General features: G+C 45.6%; 1 protein-coding gene across 1 annotated transcript in view; it reads left to right on the top strand.

The window, feature by feature from the left end:
• Window positions 1-295: 295 nt before the first annotated feature.
• STARD10 (StAR related lipid transfer domain containing 10) overlaps window positions 296-14,969 on the top strand; it is a 36,181-nt gene continuing 21,507 nt past the window's right edge. Inside the window, exon 1 of the mRNA XM_039369757.1 lies at window positions 296-797. Coding sequence (XP_039225691.1) covers window positions 636-797 — 162 coding nt within the window. The 5' untranslated portion in view covers window positions 296-635. The remainder of the gene's footprint in view (window positions 798-14,969) is intronic.

The raw sequence follows: 14,969 nt of genomic DNA, 5'->3' as shown, positions 1-14,969 counted from the left end.
CGGGCCGGGGGGGGGGGCGCCGGCTTGCCGCTGCTCCCGCGCCGCATCCCGGCAGAGGCCAGCTTCCCCGGCCGCCGCTCTGCAGCTGCTCCCGGGCCGCCTCCGCCCGGCCCAGCCCAGCCCGGCTGCCGAGCCCGGAGAGGCGCGGAGGGCGCAGCCCTGTCCGGGGAGAAGCCGGAGGAAGAGGAGGAAGGAGGGAAGGAAAAAGAGAGGGAGGAAGAAGAGGAGGGAAGGGAAGGAGGAGGAAGAGGAGAAGAGAGGAGGGGGAGGAAGAAGAGAAGTAGGGGGAGGAGCGAGGAGGAGGAGGAAGGAGAAGTGAAGGGGAGGAGGGAGGAGGAGGAGGAAGGAGAAGGAGGAGGAGGAAGAAGAGAAGGAGGAGCAAGAGGAGGGCCCGCGGCGACTCACCTGAGCCGTGACTCACCTGTCCGCTTGGCCGCCCGCCAACGCCACGCCAGTCCGCCCCGACTCGGCGAGAGAGCGCAGGAGGCGCCCAGACGTGCGTCCAGACACGCATCCCGGGCCGTCTGGCTCTCCCAGCCCGCCTGCCCCCTCCTCTTCCTCCTCCTCCTCCTCCTCCTCGGCTTCCCCAGCCCGGGGGTCTCCGGCGGGGGACTCCGGCGGGCGGAGGGAGCGCCATGTCCAGCCGGGACAGCGTGCAGATCCCGGACGACCGCGACTTCGACCAATTCCGCACGGAATGCAACTCGGAAGCCGGCTGGCACCTCACCTACCACCGCTCCGGGATCGCCGTCTGGATTCAGATGCTGGAGGCGGAGAAGTCGCTGCACAAGATCAAGGTAAGCCCCCTACTCCCCCCCCCCGCCTGCCCATGCCCCCCCTCCCCTTTTGGGGGGGCAGGGGGGTCCCCAAGCTGCCTTGCTGGCCAATTTTCAGACTGAGCAGGTTTGGGGGTGCAAAGGCAGGGCTGGGTTGGGGACTGGCCAGCTCCAGAGTTTGTGGGGAGCAGGCTGGGAAGGGGGTCTGGTCAAACCCCCTGTCCCACCCCCTTCGGGGCTGTATGATGGGCTCTGAGGATTTGGGGCTGCCAGACACCAGGGATGTCCTTCCTAAGTATTTTTGGTCAGCCACGGCCGGAAGAGGACGGCTGCAAGGCTGCATCTGTGCTGGGGGGCGGGAGGGGGGTGTTGGCCTTCTGGGTTTTCCTGGCACCCCAAAAACCAGGATGGGATTCTGGCCGACTTTGCCGATGAAGGTTTGTTTATTCATATACAAGAGGAAAAAAACCTACCGTTTGGGCAGCCGGAGTGAAACCCGTAAATTGACCTTTTACATAGAAGGCTACTTCCAATACAGGCAGTCCCCTACTTAATGACCGTTTTGTTTAGTGACCGTTCAAAGTTACAAGTCGGGACTGTTTTTCACAGTTATGACCTTTCCCCCATCATTGCATGCTCAAAACTCAAACATTTGGCAAATAATGATAATGATAATGATAATGATAATAATGTTGGACGGGACCTTAGAGGCCATCTAGTCCAACCCCCTGCTCAGGCAGGAAACCTTATACCATTCCGGACAAATGGCTGTCCAGTCTCTTCTTAAAAACTTCCAGTGTTGAAGCATTCACCACTTCTGGAGGCAGGTGGTTCCACTGGTTAATTGTGACTCACCTTTATGACGGTCGCCGTGCCCTGGGGTCAAGCTATTCCCCTTTTGCAACCTTCTGACACGCAAAGTCAACGGCAAAGCCAGGTTCACCTCTACAATTGGGTGACTCGCATAACCCCTGCAGTGATTCACTTAACAACTGCAGCCAGCAAAGTCATAAAGTGGGGCAAAACTCACTCGACTGCTGTCTCGCTTAGCGATGGAAATTTTGGGCTCCGTTGCGGTTGTAGGCCGAGGAATGCCCATAGCGTTTCGCCAAAGAGAGAAAATATGGTGTGTTTGTGTGTTGGAGGGTGTGTTTGTGTATGTACAAACACTTGCTGGGAGAAAGTTGAATTAGAACAGGGGTCTTCAAACTTGGCCTTTTTGTGACTCGTGGACTTCAACTCCCAGAATTCCTCAGCCAGGCATGAGGAATTCTGGGAGTTGAAGTCCACGAGTCACAAAAGGGCCAAGTTTGAAGACACCTGAAGTAGAATCTGATTAGTTGAAGGGAGAAAGGATTCTGTCTCAAATGGCAACTGAGGAGCAGAATTCTGAATACAAATTGTCCCCCACATACAACAGTTCATTTAGTGACCGTTCCAAGTTACAACGGCACTTTAAAAAGTGACTTATGACCATTTCTCACACTTACGACCTTTGGAGCATCCCCCAGGTCACGTGATCAAAATTCAGACGCTTGGCAACTGACTCGTATTTATGACCGTTGCTGTGTCCCTCCCCCCCCCCGGGGTCACAGGATCCGCTTTTGTGACTTTCTGATACCCAAAGTCAGTGGGGAAAAGTGAGTCACTTAACTAACCAAGGAGAGAAGCAACCTAGAAATAAAGAGAAATTTCCTGACAGTGAGAACAATTAACCAGTGGAACCACCTGCCTCCAGAAGCGGTGAATGCTCCAACACTGGAGGTTTTTAAGAAGAGACTGGACAGCCATTTGTCCGAAATGGTATAGGGTTTCCTGCTTGAGCAGGGGTTGGACTAGATGATGATGATGATGATGATGATGATGATGATGATGATGATACTGGAGCACCACTTGAACATCATCATCGGCATTGACAAATTCGCTATTAGTCAATTGCAAAAGGCGGCCTTACTAGGAACTGCTTCCATCCTGCAACGATACCTGTAATACCATCAAACATCCACATCTGCCTATCCCAGGTCCTGGGTAAGGACTCGATAGGTAGACAAAATGCCAAATCCAGTCTGAACATCTGGCTGACTGTGCGATGATCCATAATAATGATAAGGATGATGATAATGATAATAATGATGATGATAATGATAACGATGATAATAATAATGATGATGATGATGTTGGAAGGGACATTGGAGGTCATCTACTCCAACCCCATGCTCAGATGACCTCCAAGGTCCCTTCCAAGTTTGTTTGTTTCTTTCTTTCTTTCTATTATTATTATTATTATTATTATTATTATTATTATTATTATTATTATTAATATTACTGGGTTACTAACTTAGCAGGTGCAGTGATTCACTTAACAAGGTTTTAGATAACCTTTATTGTCATTTTTTTTTGTACTGTGGGCACAACGGCACACCTTAAAAATGAAATTTAGTTGCTTGCTCTCAAAATATACACATGCATAACACACATTTAAACATACTATATACAACATATTTACAGACCTACACCCTTACATGTAAGTAACATATACATATTAATCACCGTCCATCTTGAATACAGAACCGAAGGAGGATTGTGGCATAATAGGTCATAAAATGGGGCACGACTCCCCTAAGAAATGTCTCACTTAAGAACAGAATTTTGGGGTTCAGTTGTGATTGTAAGTCAGAGACTTACCTGCATTGAGCAATTTCCTACTGTAATACTACACCTTTGTGGAACGATGGCTGTGTCCACGTGACACATCTCACCCAAAAAACTAGGTTAACCAAAGCAAAGGCTTGGTCCTCGTGTTATTCAAGGCCCACCTAGATGGACGGCCCTTAACATGACGGCCTGCCTTGGGCCACCTACTCTAGTCAACCAAAAGTGGGATTTCCACCACACAACCAGGCCAGGACTATCCCTTTTAGCCTAGTTTGGTCTGTAACACAAACCTGGCCTTTGCAACATGCTCCAGTTCTGGCTTTTGAGAGACTTGCAGTTGCGGCATTCGTGGGCGTATTTCAACATCTGGGCTGTCAGAGCTTCCTTTGAAAGTTCAGAGGCTGGAGGACCCAGGTTAAACCTTGCCAGGTGCAGGCTGGTGGGATTCCTTGGTGGGGGGGGGTCATGGATGGACAAGCATCCCTTGGTGGGTTGCTCTTTCTTCTCCAGCCGTGCCTTAAGGGGGGACAGCTTTGGTTAGAGGAGGGGGTAGGTGTCATCAGAAAGGTCTTGGGTTGGATGGAGACCATGGGTTAAGGTGGACCCATCTGAAATGGGGATCTGGTGGTCTTTGGCTTGGGGGTCCTGCAGAATAAGGGTCAGGGAAGACCCTTGGAGGTCCTGTTGATGTGTTGTAGGTGCAGGGCATGTGGGGGGAGGAGGAGAAGGGGGGCACCCCCTATTGCCCTAGCTGGGATTTTGCAACATTGCCCTGCATTGGGGTCCTTCTGAACTCATCCGTGGTCAAACCTTCCGTGAAGCCTACTTGGTGGGAGGGATGAGTTGAGACCCACCTGGGGGTCTTTTCCAAGGCCTTCCCATCGCCTCCGAATCTCTGAGAGATCTGGGATCAAGGGATCCCAAGGAGCCGATCCTCCCCAGTGATCTTTCTCTTCGTTTTCCTTTTTGCTGTTTTGTTATCTTTTGTTGTGATGGTTTATCCATTTATCAAAATATAAAATATAGAAATATAAAGAAAAGAGTGGGAAAATAATCTTCTTGTGCCCTATCCGTTATCAGATGTTGGCGATCCTGTTTTTATCAGCAGCTGCACGAAAAAGTGCTGCTGAGTTTTGTCCGAACCCGTCCCTGAGATTTTGAAGCCACGATGTTCTTCTTCTGCCTGGACCTTGTTGGCCTTCAGTCTTTCCCTGGAGGATTAAATGAAGCATGCCGTATTTTTCTGCGTGTCGCATCATGTGTCCGAAATATTCTAACTTTTGTTTTTTAATTGTTTTGATGATTTCCCTGGGCTTTCCCAGGCGGCTTATCCCCTCCTCATTTCTGATCTTGTCAGTCCAACTTCTACGTTAACAGCTGCCTGTCAATCCACATTTCAAAGGCTTCCAGTCTCTTCAGGTGGCCTTGTGTCAGAGACCAGCTCTCTGCTCCAGTGTTTCTCAACCTTGACCATTTTAAGGCATGTGGACTTCAACTCCCATAATTCCACAGCCAGCATTGCTGGCTGTGGAATTCTGGGAGTTGAAGTCCACATGCCTTAAAATGGTCAAGGTTGAGAAACACTGCTCTACTCCATAGAGCAGGATAGAAAAAATATAGCATCTCACAAGCCCCAGTCTTAGGCTGATGTCATGACTGCAGAAGACCTTTTTTCATTTTGAAGAATGCTGTTCGAGCTTTCTGTATCCTAGTCTTTACTTCAGCAGTCATGTCCCAGCTTTCGTGTAGATTAGAACCGAGGTGTGTGATCCTTTCAACTTTTTCGAGTGGTATTCCTTCTGAATTTATTGGTGGTAAATTAACGGGTTATTTGCTGACAACCAGGATCTTGGTTTTTGAGGTGTTAAGCTTCAAGCCGTATTTTTCAGATATTTCTGTGACTCTGTTGATGAGGAGCTGAAGGTCTTCATGCTTACTGGCAAGCAGAACTGTATCGTCAGCATATCTTAAGTTGTTGATCCAAACAACGTTTACTTTGATGTGAGCATCGATGTTCTCCAGTGCAATGGGAAAATAGGGGAGATCAATCGGAATAAAGCTGGAAGGGACCTTGGAGGTCTTCTAGTCCAGCCCCCTGCTCAAGCAGGAGACCCTATATCATTTCAGACAAATTGTTGTCTAATCTCTTCTTGAAAACCTCCAGTGATGGAGCGCCCACGATTTCTGGTGGCAAGCTGTTCCACTGGTTGATTGTTCTCACTGTTAGGAAGTTTCTCCTTAGTTCCAGGTTGCTTCTCCCCTTGATGAGTTTCCATCCGTTGCTCCTTGTCTTGTCCTCAAGTGCTTTGGAGGATAGGTTGAACCCCCTCTTCTTTGTGGCAGCCCCCCAAATACTGGAATATTGCTATCATGTCACTCCTACGTCCTTCTTTTCTCTCGACTGGCCATACCCATTTCCTGCAACTGCTCTTCATATGTTTTAATTTCCAGGCCTTTAATCATCTTAGTTGCTCTTCTCTGCACTTTTCCCAAGGTCTCAACGTCTTGTTTTGTAATGTGGTGACCCAAACTGGATGCAATATTCCAGATGTGGCCTTAGTAAGGTTTTGTAAAGGGAGGAGAAGGGGAAGAGGGTAAGATACAGTGGAAAAGAGGAAGAAAAGCATTGACTTCTGACTTTTTTTGATGCCCAGAATAAGCTAATAATGCACAACTTTTTACTTTTTATAATAATAATAATGATAATGATAATAATAATAATAATAATAATAATAATAATAATAATAATAATAATAATAAAGTTGGAAGGGACCTTGGAGGTCATCTAGTCCAACCCCCTGCTCAGGCAGGTAACCCTATACCATTTTGGACAAATGGCTGTCCAGTCCCTTCCTGGAGAGTAAGGTCCACTGCCATGCAGGGAGGCCAGGCAGGTGGGGCCCCACCAGGAAGGAAGGAAGGAAGGAAGGAAGACCTTCTCCAAGGTGGGACCTCTTTGGTCCTTCAACCGCTCCCAAAACACCTCTCCTGGTGCCTTCAACAGCCGGTCTTTCCTAGAGAGGTTTGACCTCTGCCACTACTATTCCTTTCCACCCTGGTGTGTTTTACAGTTTTCCTGCTTTATCTTCTGTTTTCTTTTGGTTTCGAAACGGCCTGCAGGCTGCCAAGGAATTTGCTTCCAGTGCACCACGAAAAGCACAATTCCCTCCTCCCTCTGCTTGCCATTCCTGCCTCTCGGCTCAAAGCTCATTAGCAGATTCTTTGCGCATTTAGCAAAATTCTTTTTTTTTTTTTTGGTCCGGGAAACCTTTTGCAAGGCTTCAAAAACCCAAGAGAAAAAAAAAAAAGCTTGAAGGCAACCCAAGTGAACTAAAATGGAAAGGACTCTCGTGCCACACACACTGTTGCCAGCAATAAAATACGTTTGGACTAGTGGTTAGGCGCCAGGCTGGAAAGTGGGAGATCCTCAGTTCTAGTTTGGCCTTAGGCATGAAAGTGGCTGGTTGACTTTGGGCCAATCAGCAGGAGACGGTGAGTTCTAGTTCCACCTTAGGCATGAGAGCCAGTTGGGTAACTTTGGGGCCAATCAGCTGGAGACGGGGAGTTCTAGTCCCACCTTAGGCCTGAAAGCCAGTTGGGTAACTTTGGGGCCAATCACCAGGAGACAGTGAGTTCTAGTCCCACCTTAGGCCTGAAAGCCAGTTGGGTAACTTTGGGGCCAATCACCAGGAGGCTGTGAGTTCTAGTCCTGCCTTAGCTATGAAAGCAGGCCGGATGATTTAGGCCCAGTCCCTCTCTCTCAGCCAGCCCACCTCACAGGGTCGTTGTCGTTAGGGGGAAAACAGGATGAGGAAGGAATATTGGATAGGTTTACTGTCTTGAGTTATTTGTTCAAATAATAAAGGCGTGATACAAACAAGCAAACGAGTAGGGGGTTGGACTAGATGACCTCCAAGGTCCCTTCCAACATTATTATTATTATTATTATTATTATTATTATTATTATTATTATTATTATTATTAATCATCGCACAGTCAGCCAGATGTTCAGACTGGATTTGGCATTTTGTCTACCTATCGAGTCTTACCCAGGACCTGGGATAGGCAGATGTGGATGTTTGATGGTATTACAGGTATCGTCGCAGGATGGAAGCAGTTCCTAATAAGGCCGTCTTTTGCAATTGACTAATAGCAAATTTGTCAATGCCAATGGTGTTCAAGTGGTGCTGCAGTTGTTTTGGGATTGCGCCCAAGGAGCCTATGACTATTGGTACTACCCTTGCTTGCTTTTGCCACAGTCTTTCTATTTCTATTTGTAGGTCTTTGTATTTTGTTATCTTCTCCAGTTCTTTCTCTTCTATTCTGCTGTCTCCAGGCACTGCCACGTCCACTCTCCAGACTTTTTTGTCTTTCTTATCGACGATTGTTAAGTCTGGGGTGTTATGTTGCAGGTGCTTGTCTGTTTGAATTCTGAAGTCCCAGAGGAGTTTAATTTAATATTATTATTATTATTAAACCTGAAGGTTTTCTTTTATGGATGATTCCCCCCCATTTTGTATTGTATTTGTTTTTATTTATTTATCATTTATGTATTTAAATGCCCATCTGTCTCATGGAGGGAGGGGGTTTTTAATGGCCCACTTCTCCATCCACCTCCATCCCTCTGACTGTCTCCAGATCAGCCGTCCCAGCTTTGTAGCAAAGACCCTCTTTCCTTAATCATCTCAAGAGATTGTGGGGACCAATCCATCCTATAAAGGCAGGGCTGTCCTCTCCTTTCCCATCCATGTCCCAAAGCTTTAGAATGCCACAATCGGCTTTTATCTTCAAGAATCCATCTCAAAACCAGAGGATCAAAGCCCCAGTTGCCTTTTTTTGGCCAAAAGCTGTGGATTTCTTTTGGTCTGGTTTTAACACATGGATTATCAACCAATGCATAAAATTGCTAGCCGGTTAGGAAATAAATAAGCTAAAACAGGAAGTGTCCTTTTGGCTTTTTAACAGCAGAAGTCTGCAGCAAAATCTTTTCTTTAAAAAAATAATACAATTTAATATAATTGTACTGAAATCAACATCAATACAAATGAAAGTAAAAAGGAAATTGCCTTTTTAAAGGCAGGTTCACATCAGCGGAAATCTGCAGCAAAATCATTTCTTCTTTTAAAATATAATTTAATATTTTATTGAAATTATCATCGTATAAATTAAAAAAAAGAGGGAATGTCCTTTTTTGCTTTTTAACACTAGGTTCATCTGCAGAAGTCTGCAGATAAACCTCTTCTTTTTAAAAAAATATTAATTTAATAACATTTTATGGAAATTATCATCATACAAATAAAAAAGAGGACAGGTCCTTTTGGCTTTTTAACAATGTTCCATCTGCAGATAGATCTTTGTTTTAGTACAGGCTTCATTGAAATTATTGTGATATAAAATATAAAGGAAAACAAAGAGAACAGGGAAACGGGGAATGAAAAAGAGAAAAATGTAAAAGAAAAAAGAAGAAAAAGCATGACTTTCCAACTTTATTCAGCGCAGCAGAAGAAAAATAATAAAACGCAGCCTCCGTTTTTTTATACTTTTGCACACTTAGAACGTACTAGCCATTTCTATAACAACAAACGTATCTCATCAGTAAATCCCAAAGTTGGAAATTCATTTTTTAAAATTTCTGTTTCAAGTACCCAAAAAGTCTAGAGCTGGCTTCGAAGCAGAAAGAAAACCAGATCAATTCTTTTCTTTAATTAAAGGCGTTAATTTGGCCAGCTCTGTTAACTCCATCCTTTCTTTGTGGGGGACTGCTCTGCCATTCTCTCTTTTTGCACATCAAGCATTCTCGCTGCAGTCAGCATATCCAAGAAGAGAGTGTGGGGTTTTGGAGCCAGATCTTTTCCTAGCACAGAAATAAACTTTTTCAGATCTGCTGGGGTGATGGATCTCTGCTTCAAAGTAGATCAGGATGATCAAAGCCCTGGAGACTAAAACATTCGAACGGCTGCAGCATTGGGGTTTGGCTAGTCTAGAGAAAAAAGAAATGGGGGTGACATGATAGCCGTGTTCCAGTATTTGAGGGGCTGCTGCAAAGAAGGGGGGGTCACGTTATTCTCCAAGGCACCAGAGGGCAGATGAAAAACAATGGTTGGAAACTGATCAAAGGGAGAAGCAACCTGGAATTAAGGAGAAACTTCCTCATAGTGAGGACAATGAACCAGTGGAACAGCTTGCCACCAGAAATCGTGGGCGCTCCATCACTGGAGATTTTTAAGAAGAGACTGGACTTATCTGAGATGGTATAGGTCCTCCTGCTTGAGCGGGGGGCTGGACTAGAAGACCTCCAAGGTCCCTTCCAGCTCGTATAGGCCCTCCTGCTTGAGCAGGGGGCTGGACTAGAAGACCTCCAAGGTCCCTTCCAGATCAATTCTATTCTAGATTCTAGGACTAGATTGAAATGCTCACAGCTCCAGGGTACAAAGAGTTCTCGACTTTCTACCACAATTGAGCCCACTGGTAAATGAGACATTTGTTAAGCAAGTTTTGCCCCGCTTAATGACCTTTCTCGCCACCGTTGTTAAGTGGATCACTGGAATTGTTAATAATACGGTTGTTAAGTGAATCTGGCTTCCCCCAGGACTTTACTTGTCAGCAGGTCGCAAAAGGGGACAACATGACCTCCCCCGGGATACTGCAACCATATCATAAATAGGAGCTAGTTGCCCAGGGTTTGAATTTTGACCCTGTAACCATCAGGATGCTACAGTGGTCATTAAGGGTGAAAAACGGTCTGAGTCATTTTTTTTCGGTGCCAGTGTCACTTCCGTCACTAAAAGAGCAGTTCTAAGTGGAGGACTGTGTACTTAGCATGTTGTTCTGGCTTTAATTCGCCAACCAAGATAAAAAGTTTTTATCTTGGGGGGCTTGTTGTAGATTAGGGGTCTTCAATCTTGGCCCTTTTATGTCTGCCTGAGGAATTCTGGAGTTTAAGTCCACAAGTCATAAAAGGGTCATAGTTCCCTCACACTGGCTGATTATTAATAATAATAATGATGATGATGATGATGATGTTGGAAGGGACCTTGGAGGTCATCGAGTCCAACCCCCTGCTCAGGCAGGTAACCCTATACCATTTCGGACAAATGGCTGTCCAGTCTCTTCTTAAAAACTTCCAGTGTTGGAGCATTTACTGCTTCTGGAGGCAGGTGATTCCATTGGTTAATTGTTCTCAATGTCAGGAAGTTTCTCCTTAGTTCTAGGTTGCTTCTTTCCTTGATGAGTTTCCATCCATTGCTTCTTGTCCTGCCTTCAGGGGCTTTGGAGAGCAGCTTGACTCCCTCTTCTTTGTGGCAGCCCCTGAAATATTGGAACGCTGCTATCATGTCCCCCCTTCTCTTCATTAAACTAAACATCCCCAATTCCAGCAGCCGTTCCTTGTATGCTTTAGCCTCCAGTCCCCTGATCATCTTTGTTGCTCTTCTCTGTACTCTTTCTAGAGTCTCAGCGTCTTTTTTACATCGTGGTGACCAAAACTGGATGCAGTATTCCAAGTGTGGCCTTACCCAGGCATTGTAAAGCCATATTAATACTTTGCGTGATCTTGACTCTATCCCTCTGTTAATGCAGCCCAGCACTGTGTTGGCTTTTTTTGGCAGCTGCAGCACACAGCTGGCTCCTATTTAGGTGATTGCCTACTAGGACTCGGAGATCCCTCTCACAGTTGCTACTATTGAGCAAGGTACGCCCTATACTATACCTGTGCATTTGGTTTTTCTTGCCTAAATGTAGAACCTTGCTTTTTTCACCATTGAATTTCATTTTGTTAGTTAGTGCCCAGTGTTCAAGTCTGTCCAGATCCTTCTGTATCTGAAGCCTGTCTTCTGGAGTGTTGGCTATTCCTGCCAGCTTGGTATCGTCTGCAAATTTGATGAGTTCCCCATCTATCCCTTCATCCAAATCGTTGACGAAGATGTTGAAGAGTACTGGGCCCAGAACAGAGCCCTGGGGCACCCCACTACACACTTCCCTCCATATAGATGCGGTTCCATTGAGGACCACTCGCTGAGTACGGCCGGTCAGCCAGCTACGGATCTCTCTGGTGGTGATGCTGTCTAACCCACATTTTTCTATCTTATCAAGTAGTAGGTTGTGATCTACTTTATCAAATGCCTGTTGAAGTCCAAGTAAATTATATCCACAGCATTCCTCTGATCCACTAATTTTGTCACTTGATCAAAGAATGCAATAAGATTTGTCTGGCATGATCTGTTTTTGACAAACCCGTGTTAGCTTTTAGTAATGACTTTGTTTGCCTCTAGGTGTTTGCTGATTCGTTGTTTGATTATCTTTTCCAGGATCTTCCCAGGTATTGAGGTCAGGCTGATAGGTCTGTAATTTCCTGGATTATTTTTTTTCCTTTTTTGAAGACGGGAACTACATTAGCTCTTTTCCAGTCCTCTGGTAGTTCCCCAGTGCTCCAGGATCTTTGAAAAATATAGTTCAGTGCTTCTGAGATCACATCTGCCAGTTCCTTGAGAATCTTGGTGTGTAATCCATCTGGTCCTGGTGATTTGAACTCGTCTAGGCTGGACTGGTGTTCACTTACCATTTTCTTGCCTATCTTGTGTTTCTATTCTATTTTTTATGGCACTATTTTTGATAGGTTGGTCTGTTTTTTCCCTTTGTGTAAAGACAGATGCAAAAAACCGAGTTAAATAGTTCAGCTTTCTCCCTGTTGCTTGTCACCTTCTTGCCACTTTCACCCACTAATGGACCAATCATTTCCTTCACTTTTTTCTTGTTTTTTACATGTTGAAAGAAGCTTTTTTTGTTATTTTTGACTTTGGTTGCAAGCCTTAGTTCATTTTGAGCCTTGGCTTTCCTCACTTCATCTTTGCAGGCTCGGGCTATTTGCTGATATTCTGACTTAGTTATGTGCCTTTCTTTCCACTTTCTATACTTGTCCTTTTTATCTTTCAATTTATCAGAGAGTTCTTTATGCAGCCATGCTGGTTTCTTTTGAGAGCTGTTATTTTTCCTCATTGTTGGTATTGTATTGGGCTTTTATTATCTCACTTTTCAAAATTTCTCCAGCTTCTTGAGTGTTTTCCCCTGGAGGATTCTCATCCATGGAATCCTTCCCAAGCCCTCTCTAAGTTTATTGAAATTAGCTCTCTTGAAGTCCAGGACTCTAGTTTGACTGTGTTCTATTGCCTGTGCTTCCATAATGTTGAATTCCAATATTGCATGATCACTTCCTCCCAGGGTTCCTATGGCTTCAACACCGTCTATCATTTCATCTCTGTTAGTGAGAATTAGATCCAAAATGGCTAATCCCCTAGTTCCCTTCTCTGCTTTTTGGGAGACAAAGTTGTCTGCAAGGTTTGTCAGGGATCTGTTTGACCTTCCATTTGGTGCAGTTTGTCTCCCGGTTGATGTCAGGGCAATTAAAGCCCCCCATTACTATGATAATATGCTTCCTACATACCTTAGTTAGCTGACTAGCAAAAAGATCATCTATTTCCTACAGTATACCACCTATGGCAATGTCATTCCCCCCCCCCCTTTTATATTGACCCAAATGCATTCAAGATAGTTTTCATCATTGTTGTGCTCTATTTCTGTAATGTAATTATTTCTTATATGGAGAGCAACTCCATCTCCTCTTGTATTTGGTCTGTTTCTTTTAAATAATTTAAATCCCTCTAACTGTGTGTTCCATTTGTGGGTTTCATCCCACCATGTTTCCATAATGGCAACAATATCATATCTGCCCTCATTAACCTGAGGAGTTGAAGTCCGCAAGTCATAAAAGGGTCATAGTTCCCTCACGCTGGCTGAGGAATTCTGGGAGTTGAAGTCCACAAGTCATGAAGGGGCCATAGTTCCCCCATGCTGGCTGAGGAATTCTGGGAGTTGAAGTCCACCAGTCATCAAAGGGCCAAGTTGGAAGACCCTCGGACTTCAACTCCCAGAATTCCTCATCCAGGCATGCTGGCTGAGGAATTCTGGGAGTTGAAGAAGTCATCAAAGGGCCAAGTTGGAAGAAGACTTCAACTCCCAGAATTCCTCAAGGCAGCTGGCCATTCTGGGAGTTGAAGTCCACAAGTCATCAAAAGAAACCTCTGGACTTCAACTCCCAGAATTCCTCAGCTAGGCACGCTGGCCGAGGAATTCTGGGAGTTGAAGTCCACAAGTCATCAAAGGGCCATGTTTGAAGGCCCCTGTGTTAAGGCATCCAAGAAGACTAGAGTCTAATCCCAGTCTAATCTTGCTTTCTCTTGATGGGGGCCTCCAAATACATCCAAACCCACAACTCCTGAACATCATGGGCAGTTCTGGCCGGGAATTATGGGAGTTATCATCACCACAATTCTGAAGGAGATCTTAGGCCGAACCTTATGCTTGGGATTGGTGTAGGCCCTGTTTACCTTGGCCATTTCCAGGCATATGGACTTCAACTCCCAGAATTCTCCTCAATGGCCACAGTGGCTGAGGAATTCTGGGAATTGAAGTCTACAAGCCTTAAAGTTGCCATGGTTGAGGACCCCCTGCTCTAAATGAATTAAATCCCAGTGTAATCTTGCTTTCTCCTAAGGGGGGCCTCCAAATACATCCTAAACCACAACTCCTGAACATCATGGGCAGTTCTGGCCAGGAATTATGGGAGTTATCATCACCACACCTCTGAAGGAGATCATAGGCCGAACCTTATGCTTGGGATTGGTGTAGGCCCTGTTTACCTTGGCCATTTCCAGGCGTGGGGACTTCAACTCCCAGAATTCTCCTCCGTGGCCACAGTGGCTGAGGAATTCTGGGAGTTGAAGTCCACAAGTCATGAAAGGGCCAAGTTTGAAGACCCCCTGTTGTAGATGCTTATTCCAGCTAATTAATTTATGGCCGTGAAGTGAAGTTTATTTGTGTCTGAAGGTTGCAGTGCAGCTGGGCAGTTTTTTGTGTGATGTCAGCAGCCACTAATGGCCTGCACTTTCCTCATTCATTCCCTCCCCCTATAAGACCCATCAATGCAAAGGGAGGTGGAGCTCAGATTTAAATTGCTCTTGATTTACTAAAGGTTTGCAAGCTTTGTGGTTGGAAGAGAATCTCCAAAGGACAATGAATGCACAGTAAATTGAAGGGGGGGGGGAATAAATCCCAGGTGGTCAGAGAGGAAGGAGATGGAGGGGGGGTCAGTCTGGTTTATTAAAATGGAAAAAAAGAGAGCAAAAGGGAGAAATTGGAGGACAAAATAACTGCTTTCTGAGCTTGGCTGTTTCCTTGTAGATGTTTCATGATCCAACTAGTAACACCATCAAGTGCTAGAAGTGAGTGGGGTTGAGGAGGAGGAGGAGGAGGAGGAGGAAGAATATGGGGTCCTTGGTGCTCTCTGAGCTGGGTGGTTTTCTTGCAGATGTTTCATGACCCAAGTAGGTAACATCATCAATGCTAGAAGGGAGAGGGATTTGCAGGGAGGAGGAGGACAACAACAACTGCGGGGTCCCTGATGTTCTCTGAACTTGGCTGTTTCCTTGCAGACGTTTCATGACCTAACTAGGGAACATCATCAGGGCAAGTGAGTGTGGGGTT

This window comes from Crotalus tigris, unplaced genomic scaffold (genome assembly GCF_016545835.1).
Source record: "Crotalus tigris isolate CLP2741 ecotype Arizona unplaced genomic scaffold, ASM1654583v1 scf7180000021220.622782, whole genome shotgun sequence".
Taxonomy (NCBI): domain Eukaryota; kingdom Metazoa; phylum Chordata; class Lepidosauria; order Squamata; family Viperidae; genus Crotalus; species Crotalus tigris.
This window is presented reverse-complemented; position numbering and strand designations above follow the sequence as displayed.